At 52.9% G+C, this 15,896-nt stretch overlaps 1 protein-coding gene across 6 annotated transcripts in view; it reads right to left on the reverse strand.

The window, feature by feature from the left end:
• Window positions 1–1,106: 1,106 nt before the first annotated feature.
• Window positions 1,107–15,896, reverse strand: part of SMARCA4 (SWI/SNF related, matrix associated, actin dependent regulator of chromatin, subfamily a, member 4) — a 78,285-nt gene continuing 63,495 nt past the window's right edge. For 4 of the 6 annotated variants that reach the window (XM_011954826.1, XM_011954824.1, XM_011954823.1 and 1 more), the window contains 5 exons: window positions 4,744–4,852; window positions 4,221–4,322; window positions 3,239–3,371; window positions 2,937–3,079; window positions 1,107–1,597 (listed from right to left, as the gene is read on the reverse strand). In XM_011954826.1, coding sequence (XP_011810216.1) covers window positions 1,565–1,597; window positions 2,937–3,079; window positions 3,239–3,371; window positions 4,221–4,322; window positions 4,744–4,852 — 520 coding nt within the window. In that variant the 3' untranslated portion in view covers window positions 1,107–1,564. The remainder of the gene's footprint in view (window positions 1,598–2,936; window positions 3,080–3,238; window positions 3,372–4,220; window positions 4,323–4,743; window positions 4,853–15,896) is intronic. The other 2 variants (XM_011954827.1, XM_011954825.1) reach the window with 1 other exon arrangement.

Here is a 15,896-nt window from a genome sequence, read left to right on the forward strand (position 1 = left end):
GCACAAGAATCGCTTGAACCCAGGAGGCAAAGGTTGCAATGAGATGAGATCACACCACTTCACTCCAGCCTGGGTGTCAGAGCTGTCTCAGAAAATACCAAAACCAAAAATTAGCTGGGTGTGGTGGTGTGCACCTATAATCCTAGCTCCTCAGGAGGCTGAGGTGGGAGGATTGCTTGAGCTCAGGAAGCAGAGGTTGCAATGAGCAGAGATTGAGCTACTGCACTGCACCCAAGACTTACTGTAAAAAACTCAAAGCACGGTGGCTCATGCCTGTAATCCCAGCACTTTGGGAGGCCAAGGTGGGTGGATCACTTGAGATCAGGAATTTGAGAGCAGCCTGGCCAACATGGTGACACCCTGCCCCTACTGAAAATACAAAAATTAGTGGCCGGGCACAGTGGCTCATGCCTGTAATCCCTGCACTCTGGGAGGTCGAGGCGGGTGCATCACCTGAGCTCAGGAGTTTGAGACCAGCCTGGCCAACATGATGAAACCCCATCTCTACTAAAATACAAAAAATTAGCTGGGCATGGTGGCGCACCCTGTAATCCCAGCTACTCAGGAGGCTGAGGCAGTAGAATCGCTCGAACCTGGGAGGCTGAGGTTGCAGTGAGCCGAGATCATGCCACTGAACTCCAGCCTGGGTGACAGAGACTTCGTCTCAAAAACAAAACAAAACAAAAAAATAAAAACTCAAATTACGTTCTGGATTTGAAAGCCCTCCGTGACCACCTGGGCTTCCATTATGCCCTCAGCTTCCTGCATCATGGCCCTGAGAGCTCTACGTGGCGTCTGCCCATTTCTGTGAGGGTTTCCCCAACCCAGGCTTGGCCACGGACAGGGTAGGGACGGAGCCGCCTGCTCCCTGCACTATAGGTCTCAACTGAACAAATGCTGGAGACCTGCAGCAGCAAAGGCCACGTATGTGGCCAGGCAAGTCCTCTTCCCCTGCCAGGGCCTCAGTATCCTCCTCTGCGAAACAGGCCCCATGGGCTCTGGTGCCAGGAGAAGGACAGGGACCTGGACATGAGGTGGCCCCCACCACTCCTGCTGGCAGAAACCCCGGGAGCCAGGCATGAGTCCACCTGCAGGCAAGGCTGTGAGTTTTGTTCTTGGTTTAATTTATTACTGTTTGACATCCAGTGACACTGACATACCCTCGCCGGGCCCCCGGCGAGTCCGACCTGTCCAATAAAATACAGTACGAGGAGTGGACGGTGACGCACATGCATCCACGCTTAACTACAGTGACTCCAAACTGCGGCGCAACAGTACTGCCAGCAAAGGAAAAGAAAAACAGGTATCGCGTGTTCCCCAATTTGGAATTCTCTCTCTCTCTCTTTTAGACAGTTAATGCTGTTACAAATGCTACTGATGCCAGGACAGGGCCAGTCACAAACAGTCCTACAGCTTCTCAGCTGTATAAATATGGAAGATTCTTTTGTTTATACAGTTTTACCCCAAGTCTGAAACTACAACTGCCACTACCCGTTACTGCTAAGGCCTATGCCGTCTCGGCTCTGGAACGAAGGGCTCGGGGTCGAGACTGGAATGTCGGGGCTCAGTCTTCTTCGCTGCCACTTCCTGAGCGGTCCTGGAGAGGGGACAGGAGGAGACAGTATGCGTTGGCCGCCCCTGTTAGGGCACTTTGCCAGGCGCCTGCCAAACTTTAAATAAACTTGCTCAAGAAAACACCGATGCTGGCAACAGAAGCTACTGCAGCCACAGCCACGCCTGAACTTTATGTTTCTCTAGAGGACCATCCCTGTGACCACAGTCGGCCGTCTCGGGACCTGCGAGGCTCCATGTGTCTTCCCTGCTCTGTCCCATGTCACCTGCCTGGCCCTTGGCCCCTGACCTACAGCTTCCAAACCATCTTGGCTCTTCCTGACTGTGAAAAATCTTTGCTCTTTCATACAATTTTTTTTTTTTTTTTAAGACAGGATCTTGCTCTGTTACCCAGGCTGGAGTGCAGTGGCGCTATCACGGTTCACTGCAGCCTCGACCTCCCAGGCTCCAGTGAGCCTCCTGCCTCAGTTTCCCAAAGTGCTGGGATTACAGGTGTGAGCCACCGGACCCGGCCTCATAAAACCTTTTTAAACGGCCTGGCATGGGCCATAAAACACCCTGCTCTGGCTTGGGCAAGAGAGACACCATCACAGCCCAGACCCTCCTGCCTGACACAGGGGCCACCCCTCCCCATGAGGACTTCAAGAATGTCCTCAAAGGTCACGTGCCTCTTTTGTCAGACTAATTCCCAGGCACTGAAATTTGCTTCTTCTGTGCTGACAAAATGGCATTCACCGGGCTTCAATGGGAGCCAGGCCTGAGTGGGGGCGGCCCCCTCATCCGCAGCCTCCTTGCTTTGCATAAGAGGAAACTGAAGCTTGAGAAGCAAAGTGACCTGCCAGGTCCCACAGCCAGAAGGGCCAGAGACAGAGGTAAAGATTATTTAAAGCCAGCAAGTGGATCTGCTCAGGCTCCCCACTGTCCCCCAAAAACTATCCACTGTGGGTTTGGCATTTCTGCCCATTCTCTACCACACTGAGGAGACAGGGCACTGCCTGGTGGGTCCCCAATCCTAGCACCTCCCACTCGACCCTAATCAAGCTCTGGCCTGCCCGGCCTCAGCCCAGGAGTCCTGGTGCTGTGGGACCGCCTGTTGCCTGTCCTGAGACCTCATATGTCCTCCCAGTCCCCAGACACCCACGGGTACTAAGAGTTGGTTCCAGGATCACACAGGCTTGGGTTTGAGTGGCAGCCCTGCCACATACTGGCTGTGTGACCTGGGGTCAGCCATGGCAGGTCAAGCCTCAGTTTCCCCACCTGCAGCATGGGGGAGTGGGAGCACCACCACGCAGGGCTGTCCTATCAGGGCCCTGGGATGCCTCCTGCCACCCACCAGCCCTGCCTGCTCGGGGACCCAACCTCACCTCCTCTTGTTCCTCCTCACTGTCGTCGTCACTCACGACCGGTTTGGCTCGGGACCCTCGGCTCGGTCGCCGCCGGCTGCCCTTCAGCCGGTCCTGTGCTTTCTCCTTCCGGCCAAGCTTGATCTTCACTTTGACAGACCGAGCTAGAGGGGGCCCGGAGGGAAAGACAGCCTTGAGCTCTGGGAATGCAGCACCCTCACAGCAAGGGGCGTCTGGGAGCCAGGAGGGCTGTGAAAAGCTGTGGTCTCGGGGGCTCTCCGGCCAGCGTGAACCCCGGCATCCTGAACCCCCCCGGGACTCACATTCAGATTCAGAGCCTTCCTCCTCGCCCTCTTCCTCCTCCTCACTCTCCTCGCCTTCACTGTCATCCTCCTTCTCGATTTTCTGCCGCACGCTAGTGAAGACCGACTGCAGGACGATGGAGTCTTCATAGATCTGGGCGGAGACACCAGGGGCTTGAGTGGATGGGCCTGACTGGAGGGTTGCCTGCCCGGCCCTGGCCCCAGCCCCAGCCCTGTGTTGTCCCTGGACAGCTGATCAGTGGCCAGTGCGAGCCTCAGTGGGTCGGGGCTTCAGCCCACCCAGGGTGGAAGGCCCTCTCCATAATCTTCCTCCACAGGTACCCCAGAGAGCATCAGGCTTCTGAAATGCTCCAGGGTGAAAGGTTAGGCACACTGGTTTGGGAATGGCTGCAGGTGGCTCCCTCCTGCAGAATCTCTGAGGTCTGCAATAACATTAGAAATGCATGTCCCTTGTTGAAGCCAGCATCTTCCCCAAACGCATCAAAGTCAAGTACTTTGAGAGGCATCAATCCCAAACATACTTAAGAAACGTTTGCCAAGTTGAGGTTGTGTATGTGTCAATTCTATCACAGGAAAGAACACACCCATAGGATTCCTCTGAAGAGAGTGTGCCCCAGGGAATTTAAAACAAAATTCCAACAGACGGAGGACTCTTGAGTCTATTTCTTCTGTTGTGCCTATCTTTATTTTCTTCGGTAAACACGTACTGCTTTTGTAATTGCTAAAAAATCCCAAGTTGTTGGAAATTTAAATTTTTTTTTTAAAGACAGGGTCTTGTTACGTTACCCAGGCTGGTCTTGAACTCCTGGCCCCAAGTGATCCTCCCGCCTTGGCCTCCCAAAGTGCTGGGATTACAGGCACGAACCACCACAGCTAGCGGGAATTGTTTCTAACCCATCGATTCAGAAAGGAAGCAGGGGCGGGTTGGTTCAAAGCCCAGCTGTGGGAGTGGCCCATCCCCATCCCTCAGCGGTGCCCTCACCAGGGAGCCCTCCAGGTTGAAGGTCTGAGCGTTCTGGCACAGCAGCATGACGTCCTTCTCTAGGTCGTTGAGGCTGCGGTACTTGTGGTTGCGGATGCGCTCCTGCAATGGACGGGAGGAGCAGGTCTTACCTCAGGACCCCGCCTCGCCTGCCCGCAGGTCCCGCTGTGTGCTGGGGACCCCGCGGACCAGTATTCCTCGTGCCTATGAGGATGTGGCTGAAGCCCCAGCCTTGGTAACCTGGCCCCATGGGAACTGCATGACTGAGGCCCAGCACTGAGTGAGCAGGACCTTGAAGGAACACCCAACACCGACTGCTCACTGACATCCCACAGGACACCTACCAACCCTTACAAGGAACCCCAAAAGCCCACAACCAGGTCCCTAACCAGGCAGCCCAAGGCCCTGCCCAGGCAGTTTCTGGTCATTCTGCCCACACACCACAGCTCTCAGATGGGGGTGCCCCTGGGTCAGACTCCCCTACCTGGGCAGATGCACGGCACAGGCACAACGTCAGTATTACCTTTATCTTCTTGAAGTCCACGGGCTTGCGGATGAGCTCGTAATACTCTGGAAGCTCCTTTCGCGAGGGCAGCTGGATGAAGACCTCGCTGAGCTGACGTCCACTGCTGCTGCAAGGCAGAACCGGCGGGCGTCACCCCCGGGCCCGCCCACCCGGGAGCCCCTACCCCGCCTCAGCAGGTCCCCACATTGTTTGAGGACAGAGAGGATGAGAAATTCAAACTTGGCTCAGGAGCTATTTCTTGCACATTTTTTTTTTTTTTTTTGAGACGGAGTTTCGCTCGTTGCCCAAGCTGGAGTGCAATGGCGCCATCTCAGCTCACTGCAACCTCCACCTCAGACTCTGGAGTCACTGGGATTACAGGCGTGTGCCACTATGCCAGGCTAATTTTGTATTTTTAGTAGAGACAGGGTTTCTCCATGTCGATCAGACTGGTCTCAAACTTCCTGACCTCAGGTGATCAGCCCACCTTGGCCTCCCAAAGTGCTGGGATTACAGGTGTGAGCCACCACGCGTGGCCCGCACATGTGCTTTCTTGTAGCTTCTGGAACATTCCTCAGCCACAACCACACACACAGGCCTGTGACGTGGTTTTTTTTTTTTTTTTTTTTGGAGACGGAGTCTCATTCTGTCACCAGGCTGGAGTGCAGTGGTCTGATCTTGGCTGACTGCAACCTCTGCCTCCAGGGCTCAAGCAATTCTCCTGCCTCAGCCTCCCGAGTAGCTGGGATTACAGGTGCCCACCACCACACCCGGTTAATTTTTTTATTTTTAGTAGACGGAGTTTCACCATGTTGGCCAAGCTGGTCTCGATCGCTCGACCTCATGATCCACCTGTCTCAGCCTCCTGAAGTGCTGGGATTACAGGCATGAGCCACTGCACCCGGCCAATACATTTGTTTTTGAGACAGGGTCTTGCTCTGTTGCTCAGGCTGGAGTGCAGAGGTGTGATCATGACTCACTACAGTCTCAACCTTCTGGGTTCAAGCGATCCTCCCAGCACAGCCTCCCGAATAGCTGGGACTATAGGTGTGCACCACTAGGCACAGCTAAAATTTTTTGTAGAAATAGGGGTCTCACTATTTTGCCCAGGCTGGTCTCAAACCTCTGGCCTCAAGCAATCCTTCCTCAGCCTCCCGAAGTGCTGGGATTATAGTCAGAAGCCACCGCACCTGGCCTGGGATGCATCTGGATCTCCGCTCTGTCCTCACTGGGGACTGATCTAAACCCCTGAACACCACCAGAAGCGCTGTCGTGTACTCGGCACAGCGGCGGTGATGAGACTTTACCAGGCCTCGTGCACAGCACTCCCAGCTCTTACCAGGTCTTGCCCATACCTGAGCCTGGCTCAGGAGGACGGGGTGGGTGGGGACAGAAGCTCTCAGATCTGACCTTGCTCTGACAGAACCCAGACCGCAGGCTGGGAAAATGAGAACGCATGGCAAATGTGCTCTCCCCTCTGCTTTGGCCCAGAGGAAGGGCCTGTCCAGGAAATGGCCCTAAGCAGGGAGCCATCAGGCGGATGAGGCCTAAAAGTGGCCAACGGGGCCCGATGGGAAGGAGCTGAGTTTGAGTTCTGATAACTCCAGCTGCCTCATTAGCACCGCTTCTATCCTTATGTTCTTTTCCAGAAAATCCCAGAGGGCAGGGCAGCCCGCTCATGCCACTGGCTGGCCCCACTGTCTGTCTGGGTATCCTGAGTGCTCCTTGTCTTGTTTCTGTTTACTGTCCTGGAAAATGGCAGCGACAACATGGTGGCTTCCTTGGTTCTGTCGCTGGGGGGGGCCTGATGTCACCAAGGGCCAGACGGGCCAGGCCTGCCTCCAGGAGGCTGCCCGCGGGCGGGATCCCAGAAGGCCTCCTGCTTCTTTGGTGTTTGTGTGCATCACAAAGCCCCTGACCTGGCTTCTAAAACGAGAGCCTCCTGAGATGCAGATGTTACACACAGGAGCCAGAATCCTGTCCGTGCACCTCCCCTGGACTTGACAACCGCCATCATCCCCTCCTTGCTGGGCCAGTCACACCTTACGCACACTAAACTCTGAAGCAGGCAGCAGTGTCAGGCCAGCTGTGTTGAGGAGGGAAGTCGAGGTGGGAGTGAATTTCCTGGCCTGGCCACCGTGAGCCCGCCGTGAGCCTCTGCCTTCCAGGGCTGTCCTTCTCCAGCGTGTGCTCATGAAGTACATGACATCTCCCCATCTCCTGCCAGGAGGTGTTTTTGGTCCTGGGTGTGGGACCAGCTGGTCCAGCATAGGAGCACATAAACTTTTTTTTTTTTTTTTTTTTGGGAGACGGAGTCTAGCTCTGTCGCCCAGGCTGGAGTGCAGTGGCGCGATCTCGGCTCACTGCAAGCTCCGCCTCCCGGGTTTACGCCATTCTCCTGCCTCAGCCTCCCCAGTAGCTGGGACTACAGGCGCCCGCCATCTCGCCCGGCTAGTTTTTTTTATTTTTTTTTAGTAGAGACGGGGTTTCACCGTGTAGCTCAGGATGGTCTCGATCTCCTGACCTCGTGATCCACCCGTCTCGGCCTCCCAAAGTGCTGGGATTACAGGCTTGAGCCACCGTGCCCGGCCGAGCACATAAACTTCTAAGCCAGCGTTCCCGTCGTGGGCCCTTCCTGGAGGCACAGGCTTCCTTTTTCTTATGCACAGGCTGGTGGCCGGCTTGGCCATAGGCAACTGTTGGTAAACCTGGACCACAGGCTCAGAAAAGAACATGCAGCAGAGGCACTTGCTGCTCGGTGGCCCTGGAGAAAGACACGACTCCCCTTTGAATCGGGAAGCGTGTGTCCCATCTGCAGCTCAGGCAGAGCGGGCCTGTACCTCTTCCCTCTCCTAAGCCGGCACATCCTGTTCTCCACTCTATGGAATTTTTTAAGCAAAGAGCTCTCCTCTCTCTTCACAATGGCAGCATCCACCCTATACCTGTTACAATGAGGCACATCAAGAGCTGCGCCTTACGCTGTGAAGCAGGATGTGCAGCACAGGCAGGAGCAACAGAAGAGCCCCAATGCGATACTCTCTTCTATGAAAAGCAGCGCGCTCTGCCACTTTCCATTCTATTACATTTTTAAAGAAATGCCAGTTGTAGGCCAGGTGCAGTGGTTCGTGCCTGTAATCCCAGCACTTTGGGAGGCCAAAGTGGGAGGATTGCTTGAGCCCAGGAGTTTGAGACCAGCCTGGGCAACATGGCAAAACCCCATTTCTATTTCACTGAGGAAAAAAAAAAAAGTCAGTTTTGTGATCCACTCAATGCCCTTAGTGGCCAGCAAACAGTGCAGACTCTTGGCCTGAAACGCCCTGCCCTGTGGCCATGGGGGGCTTGCTGCACACTGTGGCCCTTGCCCTGGAGGGCAGCTCCCTATGCAGGCAGCGCAGGAAGTAAGACCCCAGGACTGTGACAGCAGAAGGCTTAATAATAGCACCCCGCCACCCCAACACCACCTCCATCAGGCTAATGAGAAACAGCTACAGGCCGCAAAAAAAAACCATAAGATGCGGCTGGGCGCAATGGCTCACGCCTGTAATCTCAAAACTTTGGGAGGCTGAGGTGGGTGGATCACAAAATCAGGAGTTCAAGACCAGCCTGGCCAAGATGGTGAAACCTGTCTCTACTAAAAATACAAAAATTAGCCGGGTGTGGTGGCAGGCAGCTGTAATCCCAGCTACTCGGGAGGCTGAGACAGGAGAATCGCTTGAACCTGGGTGGCAGAGGTGGCAGTGAGCTGAGATCGTACCACTACACTCTAGCCTGGATGACAGAGTGAGACTCAAAATACAAACAAAAACAAAACAAAACACAAAACCAAGGTACAAGAGCACCCCCTTCCGGACCTCTAGGAGAATTAGGTTCTGGATGAATAAAGACCACCCAGGGGCCGGTTTAAGGATTCCGCTCTGGTGCAGAGTTCCCCAGAGGTCCTGTCCTCAGGCTTTGCTGCAGCAGGCCGGGTGCCGAGAGCCTCCCTCACCTCTATATTAAAGAGGGACATGCCGCAGCCTCCCTTCACTTGGAATAAAACCCGGAGTCCTCTGGACAGGTGCCATCACCTTTGATGTCAGTGCCCCTAGCTAAGCTCTCACGCTCGTGTCAGGGCCTACAAAGGGGATTCCACTCCCCATGGGAATTTGGGCTCTGTCCTCATCTCAGGGCAAACATCGCCTCCTCTGACCCCCACACATACCCCAGCCCACACCTCTTAATATCTGACTTAACACCAACGCACAGATCTTTTTTTGAAACAGAGTCTTGCACTGTCGCCCAGGCTGGAGTGCAGTGGCGCAATCTCGGCTCACTGCAACCTCTGCCTCCCAGGTTCAAGCGATTCTCCTGCTTCAGCCTCCCAAGTAGCTGGGGGTTACAGGCGCCCGCCACACCTGGCTGATTTTTTTATTTTTAGTAGACATGGGTTTCACTATGTTGGTCAGGCTAGTCTCCAACTCCTGACCTCCTGATCCATCCACTTTGGCTTCCCAAAAGTGCAGGGATTACAGGCTGAGCCACCGCGCCTGCCCCAATGCACAGATCTTTAGCATGAGGCCAAAGATGTGCTCCTGTCAGTCCTTCCCCCAGGGGTGATCCTGGGCCGAGGTTGACCGCTTCTTGAAGTTGATGATGCAGAAACACACAGGGGAGCCCCCAAGCCTGGAGTGGCTTCCTACCTTCCCACTGTCCCTGTTGCCCAGTGCAGCGACAGGTCCTGAAGTGGGCACATACCAGCCATGCCTAGTTCCCGCTGCTGGGCATCTGGGTTGTGCCCAGGGTTGGAAACCAGGAAGCAAGTGTCTGTGGACACTCAGGTACAAGTGTTTAGGTTGCAGTTCTCCTGGGAATTTATCTGGGAGAAGATACTCTGGGTCACAGGGTGGGGAAATGCTCTACTTAGTAGATACTGAGCCAGCGTGAGTATTCAAGTAGAACACTTGCAGCCATTCTACAACGTGGCCCTAAACACGTTTCCTTGTTGTGCAGAGAAGTCAAGCACCGTTTCACAGACTCTTCCAAGCAGCGCCTGTTCCCATCTTTGGCCCATTTCCCTCCCTGGGGAGTCCTTTGTTGGATGCATTATTGCAAACACCTGCTCCAGTCTAGGAACTGACTGTTTCTTTTCTTTTTACAGACACGGTCTTGTTCTGTTGCCCAGACTGGAGCGCAGTGGTGCCATCCTAGCTCGCTGCAGCCTCCAACTCCAGGGCTCATGAGATCCCACTGCCTCAGCCTCCCAAGCAGCTAGGACTATAGGCACATGCCACAACGCCCGGCTAATTTTAAAAATAGTCTGTAGAGATGGGGTCTCACTATGTTGCCCAGGCTGGTCTCAAACTCCTGGGCTCAAGGGATCCTCCCACATCAGTCTCCCAAAGCACTGGAATTACAGGTGTGAGGCACTGTGCTCAGCCCAGTGTAAATATTTGAGGCTTGTTGGGCCTGCCTCTGTTGCAACTGCTCAGTTCTGCTGCTGTTCCATGAAGGGAACCATAGACAATGCAGAAATTGGTGGGCTTTGGCTGCATTCCAACAAAACATCATTTATCAACACTGAGATTTGAATTTTGTTTTCTTTCTTTTTTTTTTTATAGATGGAGTCTCACTCTGTCACCCAGGTTGGAGTGCAGTGGTGCGATCTTGGCTCATTGCAACCTCCGCCTCCTGAGTAGCTGGGAGGTGGCACCCACCACCACACCTGGCTAATTTTTGTATTTTTAGTAGAAATGGGGTTTCACCATGTTGGCCAGGCCGGTTTGGAACTCTTAAGTTCTAGCGATCCGCCAGCCTTGGCCTCCCAAAGTGCTGGAATTATAGGCGTGAGCCTAGGTTGAATGTTTTGACATATTATCAAGTATTACCTTGAGAATTATTTAGACTTACAGCTGTGACACAGAAAACATTGACTCATGCATCGGGGAGTGAAAGGAAGTTCACCAGTGAATCTATCAATGAACGTGGTCTGAAGGCACCTCCCTGCGGGCCAGGCACAGGCTTCCAGTAAAGACAGAGGTGCCAGGAGCTCTGCTGAGGGGTCTGTGCATCAAGGCTGTCACCTGGCTACAGGTTATGATGTTGATGGCTTCCAACGCACCAATATTTGTAATAACCTGATAGATTCTAATAAGCCAATACCACACCCGGGGACACCTATTTCTTATTATGGGTTCAATAGAGTTGAACAATGAAATCCAAGTTCAGTTTCATTTGTTGAGACAGGGTCTCACTCTGTTGCTCAGGCTGGAGTGCAGTGGTGTAATCTCAGCTCATCATAGCCTTGACCTCCTGGACTCAGGTGATCCTCCCGCTTCAGCCTCCCAAGTAGCTAGAACTACAGGATGCCACCATGCCCAGCTATTTTTTTTGTATTTTCTGTAGAGATGAAGATTCACCATGTTGACCAGGCTAGTGTTGAACTCCTGGGCTCACGTGATCCACCCACCTCAGTACCAAAGTGTTGAAATTACAGGCATGAGCCCTGCATCTGGGCATGAGTTCAGTTTTTTGTTTGTTTGTTTGAGACAGAATCTCCCTCTGTCACTCAGGCTGCAGTGATGCAATCTTGGCTTACTATTACCTCCGCTTCCCAGGTTCAAGTGATTCCCCCAACTCAGCCTTCCGAGTAGCTGGGACTATAGGTGTGCGCCACTGCGCCCAGGGCCCAAGTTTTTTTTTTTTTTTTTTTCCTTTTTCTCTTTTTTGAGACAGAATCTCATGGTCTCGATCTCCCGACCTCGTGATCCGCCCGTCTCAGCCTCCCAAAGTGCTGGGATTACAGGCTTGAGCCACCGCGCCTGGCCTAGAGATGGGGTTTTGTCACATTGGCCAAGCTGTTCTCAAACTTCTGACCTCAAGTATCAGCCCGGCTCGGCCTCCCAAAGTGCTGGGATTACAGATGTGAGCCACTGCACCCGGCCTGCAAGGTCTTTATTGTAGCAGTATCTCTGCCCTATCACTGTCGCAGGCAGGCTGGTGGCTGGTGGCGTGGTCTTCAGCAGCCTGCCTGCTGAACCCACGTGGAGCAGCAGATGCCCTTCTCTGAGCCCTTACCAAGCACACCAAGGGGATGCCCCCTGACACACATGCGGCCTTGACACTTGGACAGAGAGCCCCAAATGCCTCAGCCACCAGTTGCCGACTGCTATAAAGAACCCAGGGAGGGAGGCGGAGATTGCAGTGAGCCAAGATTGTGCCACTGCACTCCAGCCTGGGCTACAGAGCAAGACTCTGTCTCAAAAAAAAAAAAAAAAAAAAGAACCCAGGGAAGAAGGTATCAACTGGCAGTGCACAGCCCCACAAGTCCGAACATGACCCAGAGTCACAGCAAACATTTCTGCATGTTCTGATTTTGAAGTAAAATCTCCTACATGCAACTTAATTTCTTCATTCTGGTTTCGATTTCTGGCAGGTTCCTCAATGTGGTTTGAGATTTCAAACCACCAAGGAGAAACGCCCTTGGCTGAGGGCAGGTGTGTGGCCCAGGGCCCCTGTGAGGTCCCTGGCGCTGGCACAGCCCCGCTCAAGCCCCTAGCCTCCCTCCAGCCTCTGCATGCACTGTGTCCTCTCTGCCTGGGACACTTGTCCCTCCCCTCCCAGTGGACACTGCTCACGCTTCCTGTTCTGCTTATGTGGCCCTTCCCACTGGAGCCACCACAAGTCCCTGGACAGCAGAGGCCGGAACTGCCCACATGGTACCACAGAACACTCCAGCCTGTTCCCACTGTGGCCCCTGAGCAGGAGGGGCATGTCACTGCACTCTGTGTACACAATGTAAAGGACAGTGACTGTGAAGGCCGGCAGTGCCACACCCCGGGGCCTGGGGAGGAGGGGTCTTGTGGCTGTGAATCTGACTGCAGAGGAACAGAGTAAAAGCTTTCCAGGCAAGACAACTGGACACGTATGATGAGGTCATCACAGAGGTCACGTCAAACACAATTTTGCCTGTATAAAATACAAACTAGGGGCCGGGCGCGGTGGCTCAAGCCTGTAATCCCAGCACTTTGGGAGGCCGAGACGGGCGGATCACGAGGTCAGGAGATCGAGACCATCCTGGCCTACACGGTGAAACCCCGTCTCTACTAAAAAATACAAAAAACTAGCCGGGCAAGGTGGCGGGCGCCTGTAGTCCCAGCTACATGGGAGGCTGAGGCAGGAGAATGGCGTAAACCCAGGAGGCGGAGCTTGCAGTGAGCCAAGATCGTGCCACTGCACTCTAGCCTGGGTGACAGAGCGAGACTCTGTCTCAAAAAAAAAAAAAAACAAAAAACAAAAAACAAAAAAACTAGGGGGCTGCAGGTATCTCCAACAATCAAAAACAATATTCAAAAAGATTCCACCTGACAGGAAGGGCGTCCCTGCCTCTCCTAAAGGGTCTGGCCCCAACACAGCAGCGGGTGCTCAGCTGAACCACTTCTGTCCTCAGATGTCACCACCTAGAGGGACCACGTGGCTCCCACCTGCAGTCATGGGCACATTCTCCAGCTCGGTGAGGCAGGCTCATGACACCGAATCCAGAAGACAGCGTCCTGCGTTCAATCTTTGAATTGTCAGAACTCAGGTCTACACAGACGCCAATCTCTTTTCAGGCTTCACATTTAACTCAATTACAGAGTTGAACTAATTAGGGGGTTCTGGAAAGCAAACTAAAAAACAAAAATTCTGGCCAGGTGTGATGGTGGTGCACACCTGTAATCCCAGCTACTTGGATGGCTGAGGCAGGAGAATCGCTTGAACCTGGAAGGTGGAGGTTGCAGGGAGCCATGATCACGCCATGGCACTTCAGCCTGGGTGACAGAGTGAGACTCTGCCTCACAAAAAAAAAAAAAAAAAAAATCCAATTAAAAATAAGTTGTCTTGGCTGGGCGCAGTGGCTCAAGCCTGTAATCCCAGCACTTTGGGAGGCCGAGACAGGTGGATCACAAGGTCAGGAGATCGAGACCATCCTGGCTAACATGGCGAAACCCCGTCTCTACTAAAAAAAAAAATGCAAAAAAACTAGCTGGGTGATGTGGCAGGCGCCTGTAGTCCCAGTTACTCAGGAGGCTGAGGCAGGAGAATGGCGTAAACCCGGGAGGCGGAGCTTGCAATAAGCTGACATCCGGCCACTGCACTCCAGCCTGGGCGACAGAGCAAGACTTCGTCTCAAAAAAAAAAAAGAGAAAGTTGGAGACAAAAAAGTGAGCTGTTAGCTGTGTCTGACTTTATTCCATTCAAGCTCTTCTCAGCCTGGTGCAGCTGTGTGGGGCCAAGGAAGGGCCGAGTGACATGAGCACCACCTGCCACGCAGTTGGTAGCGTGGAACCTTCCAGGGGTCTGACAGATGCGTCATACAGAATGTAACCTCTAGCCAATGATGGGCAAATAATAATAATAATAAAAAAGAATGTAACTTCACCCCAAATGAGGTCTTTTGCCTAGCGCTACTGGGAGGTGATCTCTGAGCACTTAGAATGTCACACCTAATGGATGTCTTTGTTTACATGGGGTCTGGAACCAGCCCTAGGTTGGGGCTTTGGGCTATGTAGTTTCTGCTCCACCTGCAGAGGGGCTCGAGATGGAGGTCAGTCATGTGGGTAGCCAGTTGTGTCTTTGTGACCAAGTCCCAGTAAAAATGCTTGACACAGGGTGGGTGCGGTGGCTCACGCCTGTAATCCCAACACTTCGGGAGGCTGAGGCAGGCGGAGCACTTAAAGTCAAGAGTTCGAGACCAGGCTGGCCAACACGGTGAAACCCCATCTCTACTAAAAATACAAAAATTAGCCAGGTGTGGTGGCGCAAGCCTGTAATTCCAGCTGCTTAGGAGGCTGAGACAGGAGAATCACTTCAATCCAGGAGGCAGAGATTGCAGCGAGCCAAGATTGCACCACTGCACTCCAGCCTGAGTGACAGAGTTAAAACAAAACAAAACAAACTCTGGACACGGAGGCTTCTCTGGTTGGCAATGCTCTTTGTCAGCGTCACCAGGAACATGAGCGTTGTCTGCAACTCCACAGGGAGGAGACAAAGGAAAGTCCTGTGTCTGGAACCGTCCAGATCACCTCAAGTGATCCGCCCACCTTGGCCCCCAAGAGCCCTCATACACCTCTTGTCTTGGTTGATTTTAATCTGTAGCCTTGCAGTGTAATAAATCATAACTGCAAGCGTAACAGGCTGAGAATGACGGCACTTGAGGGTGATCTTGCGGACTTTCCCCAAACTGCGCAACAGGGTGGACCCTGAGGTTGTTTTCCCTCATAGCTTCAAATTTAGTTAAGAATATCAGAAATATTCATTAACTACACCAATTTTGTATCCAAACATCATGTTGGAAATTATTGCTAAATGGAGGCAGCTTTTCTTTCGCTTTTTTTTCTTTTTTTTGGCAACAGGGTCTCACTGTCACCCATGCTGGAGTGCAGTGGAGTGATTGTACCTCACTGTGGCCTTGGCCTCTTGTGGTCCTCCTGCCTCAGCTTCCTGAAGAGCTGAGACAACAGGCATGCACCACCACGCCTGGCTAATTTTTGTACTTTTTGCACAGGTGGGGTCTCCCTATGTTGCTCAGGTTGGTCTCGTATTCCTGGTCTCAAGGGATCCATCCACACACCTCAGTCTTGCAAAGTTCTGGGATTACAGGCATGAACTGCCACACCCAACTGAGGCAGCTTTTCAGACGACTATCTTTCTTGAGTTGATGCGCCCTATGTGACGTTTTCCTGTGCAAATCACATGACAGTGAGTGGAGAGACCCACACCTGCTGTGTTTCCAGCACTAACGAGGCTTTCTTTAATAGTCATCTTTGTTGTCCTACTTATAATTCCAACATAAGTTACTCCCAGTCTAATGGGCAACCCCCAGGTCTGTGAATCCATCCATTCCAGAAAGATGTGAGGTTAAATTGAAAACATAAATCAAATCTGCCACTGAGGCACCGTCCCACATGGGTACCAGATAAGACAGGAGCACTGCTGTGTGACTGAAATGTCGGTGTTCTTCTCCAAACAGGTCTCAAAATCTCTACCAGAATTGCATGTCTTGAAACAGAACAGTTTCGATAAAGCAGTCATTTAGCAATAAGAGTTAGGATTTGGGTTTTTTTTTTTTAATCTTTTTTTTTTTTGACATGGAGTCTCGCTCTGTCGCCCAGGCTGGAGTGTAGTGGTGCAATCTCGGCTCACTGAAAGCTCCG

This window comes from Colobus angolensis, unplaced genomic scaffold, assembly GCF_000951035.1.
Source record: "Colobus angolensis palliatus isolate OR3802 unplaced genomic scaffold, Cang.pa_1.0 Scaffold39, whole genome shotgun sequence".
In the NCBI taxonomy this organism is placed as follows: domain Eukaryota; kingdom Metazoa; phylum Chordata; class Mammalia; order Primates; family Cercopithecidae; genus Colobus; species Colobus angolensis.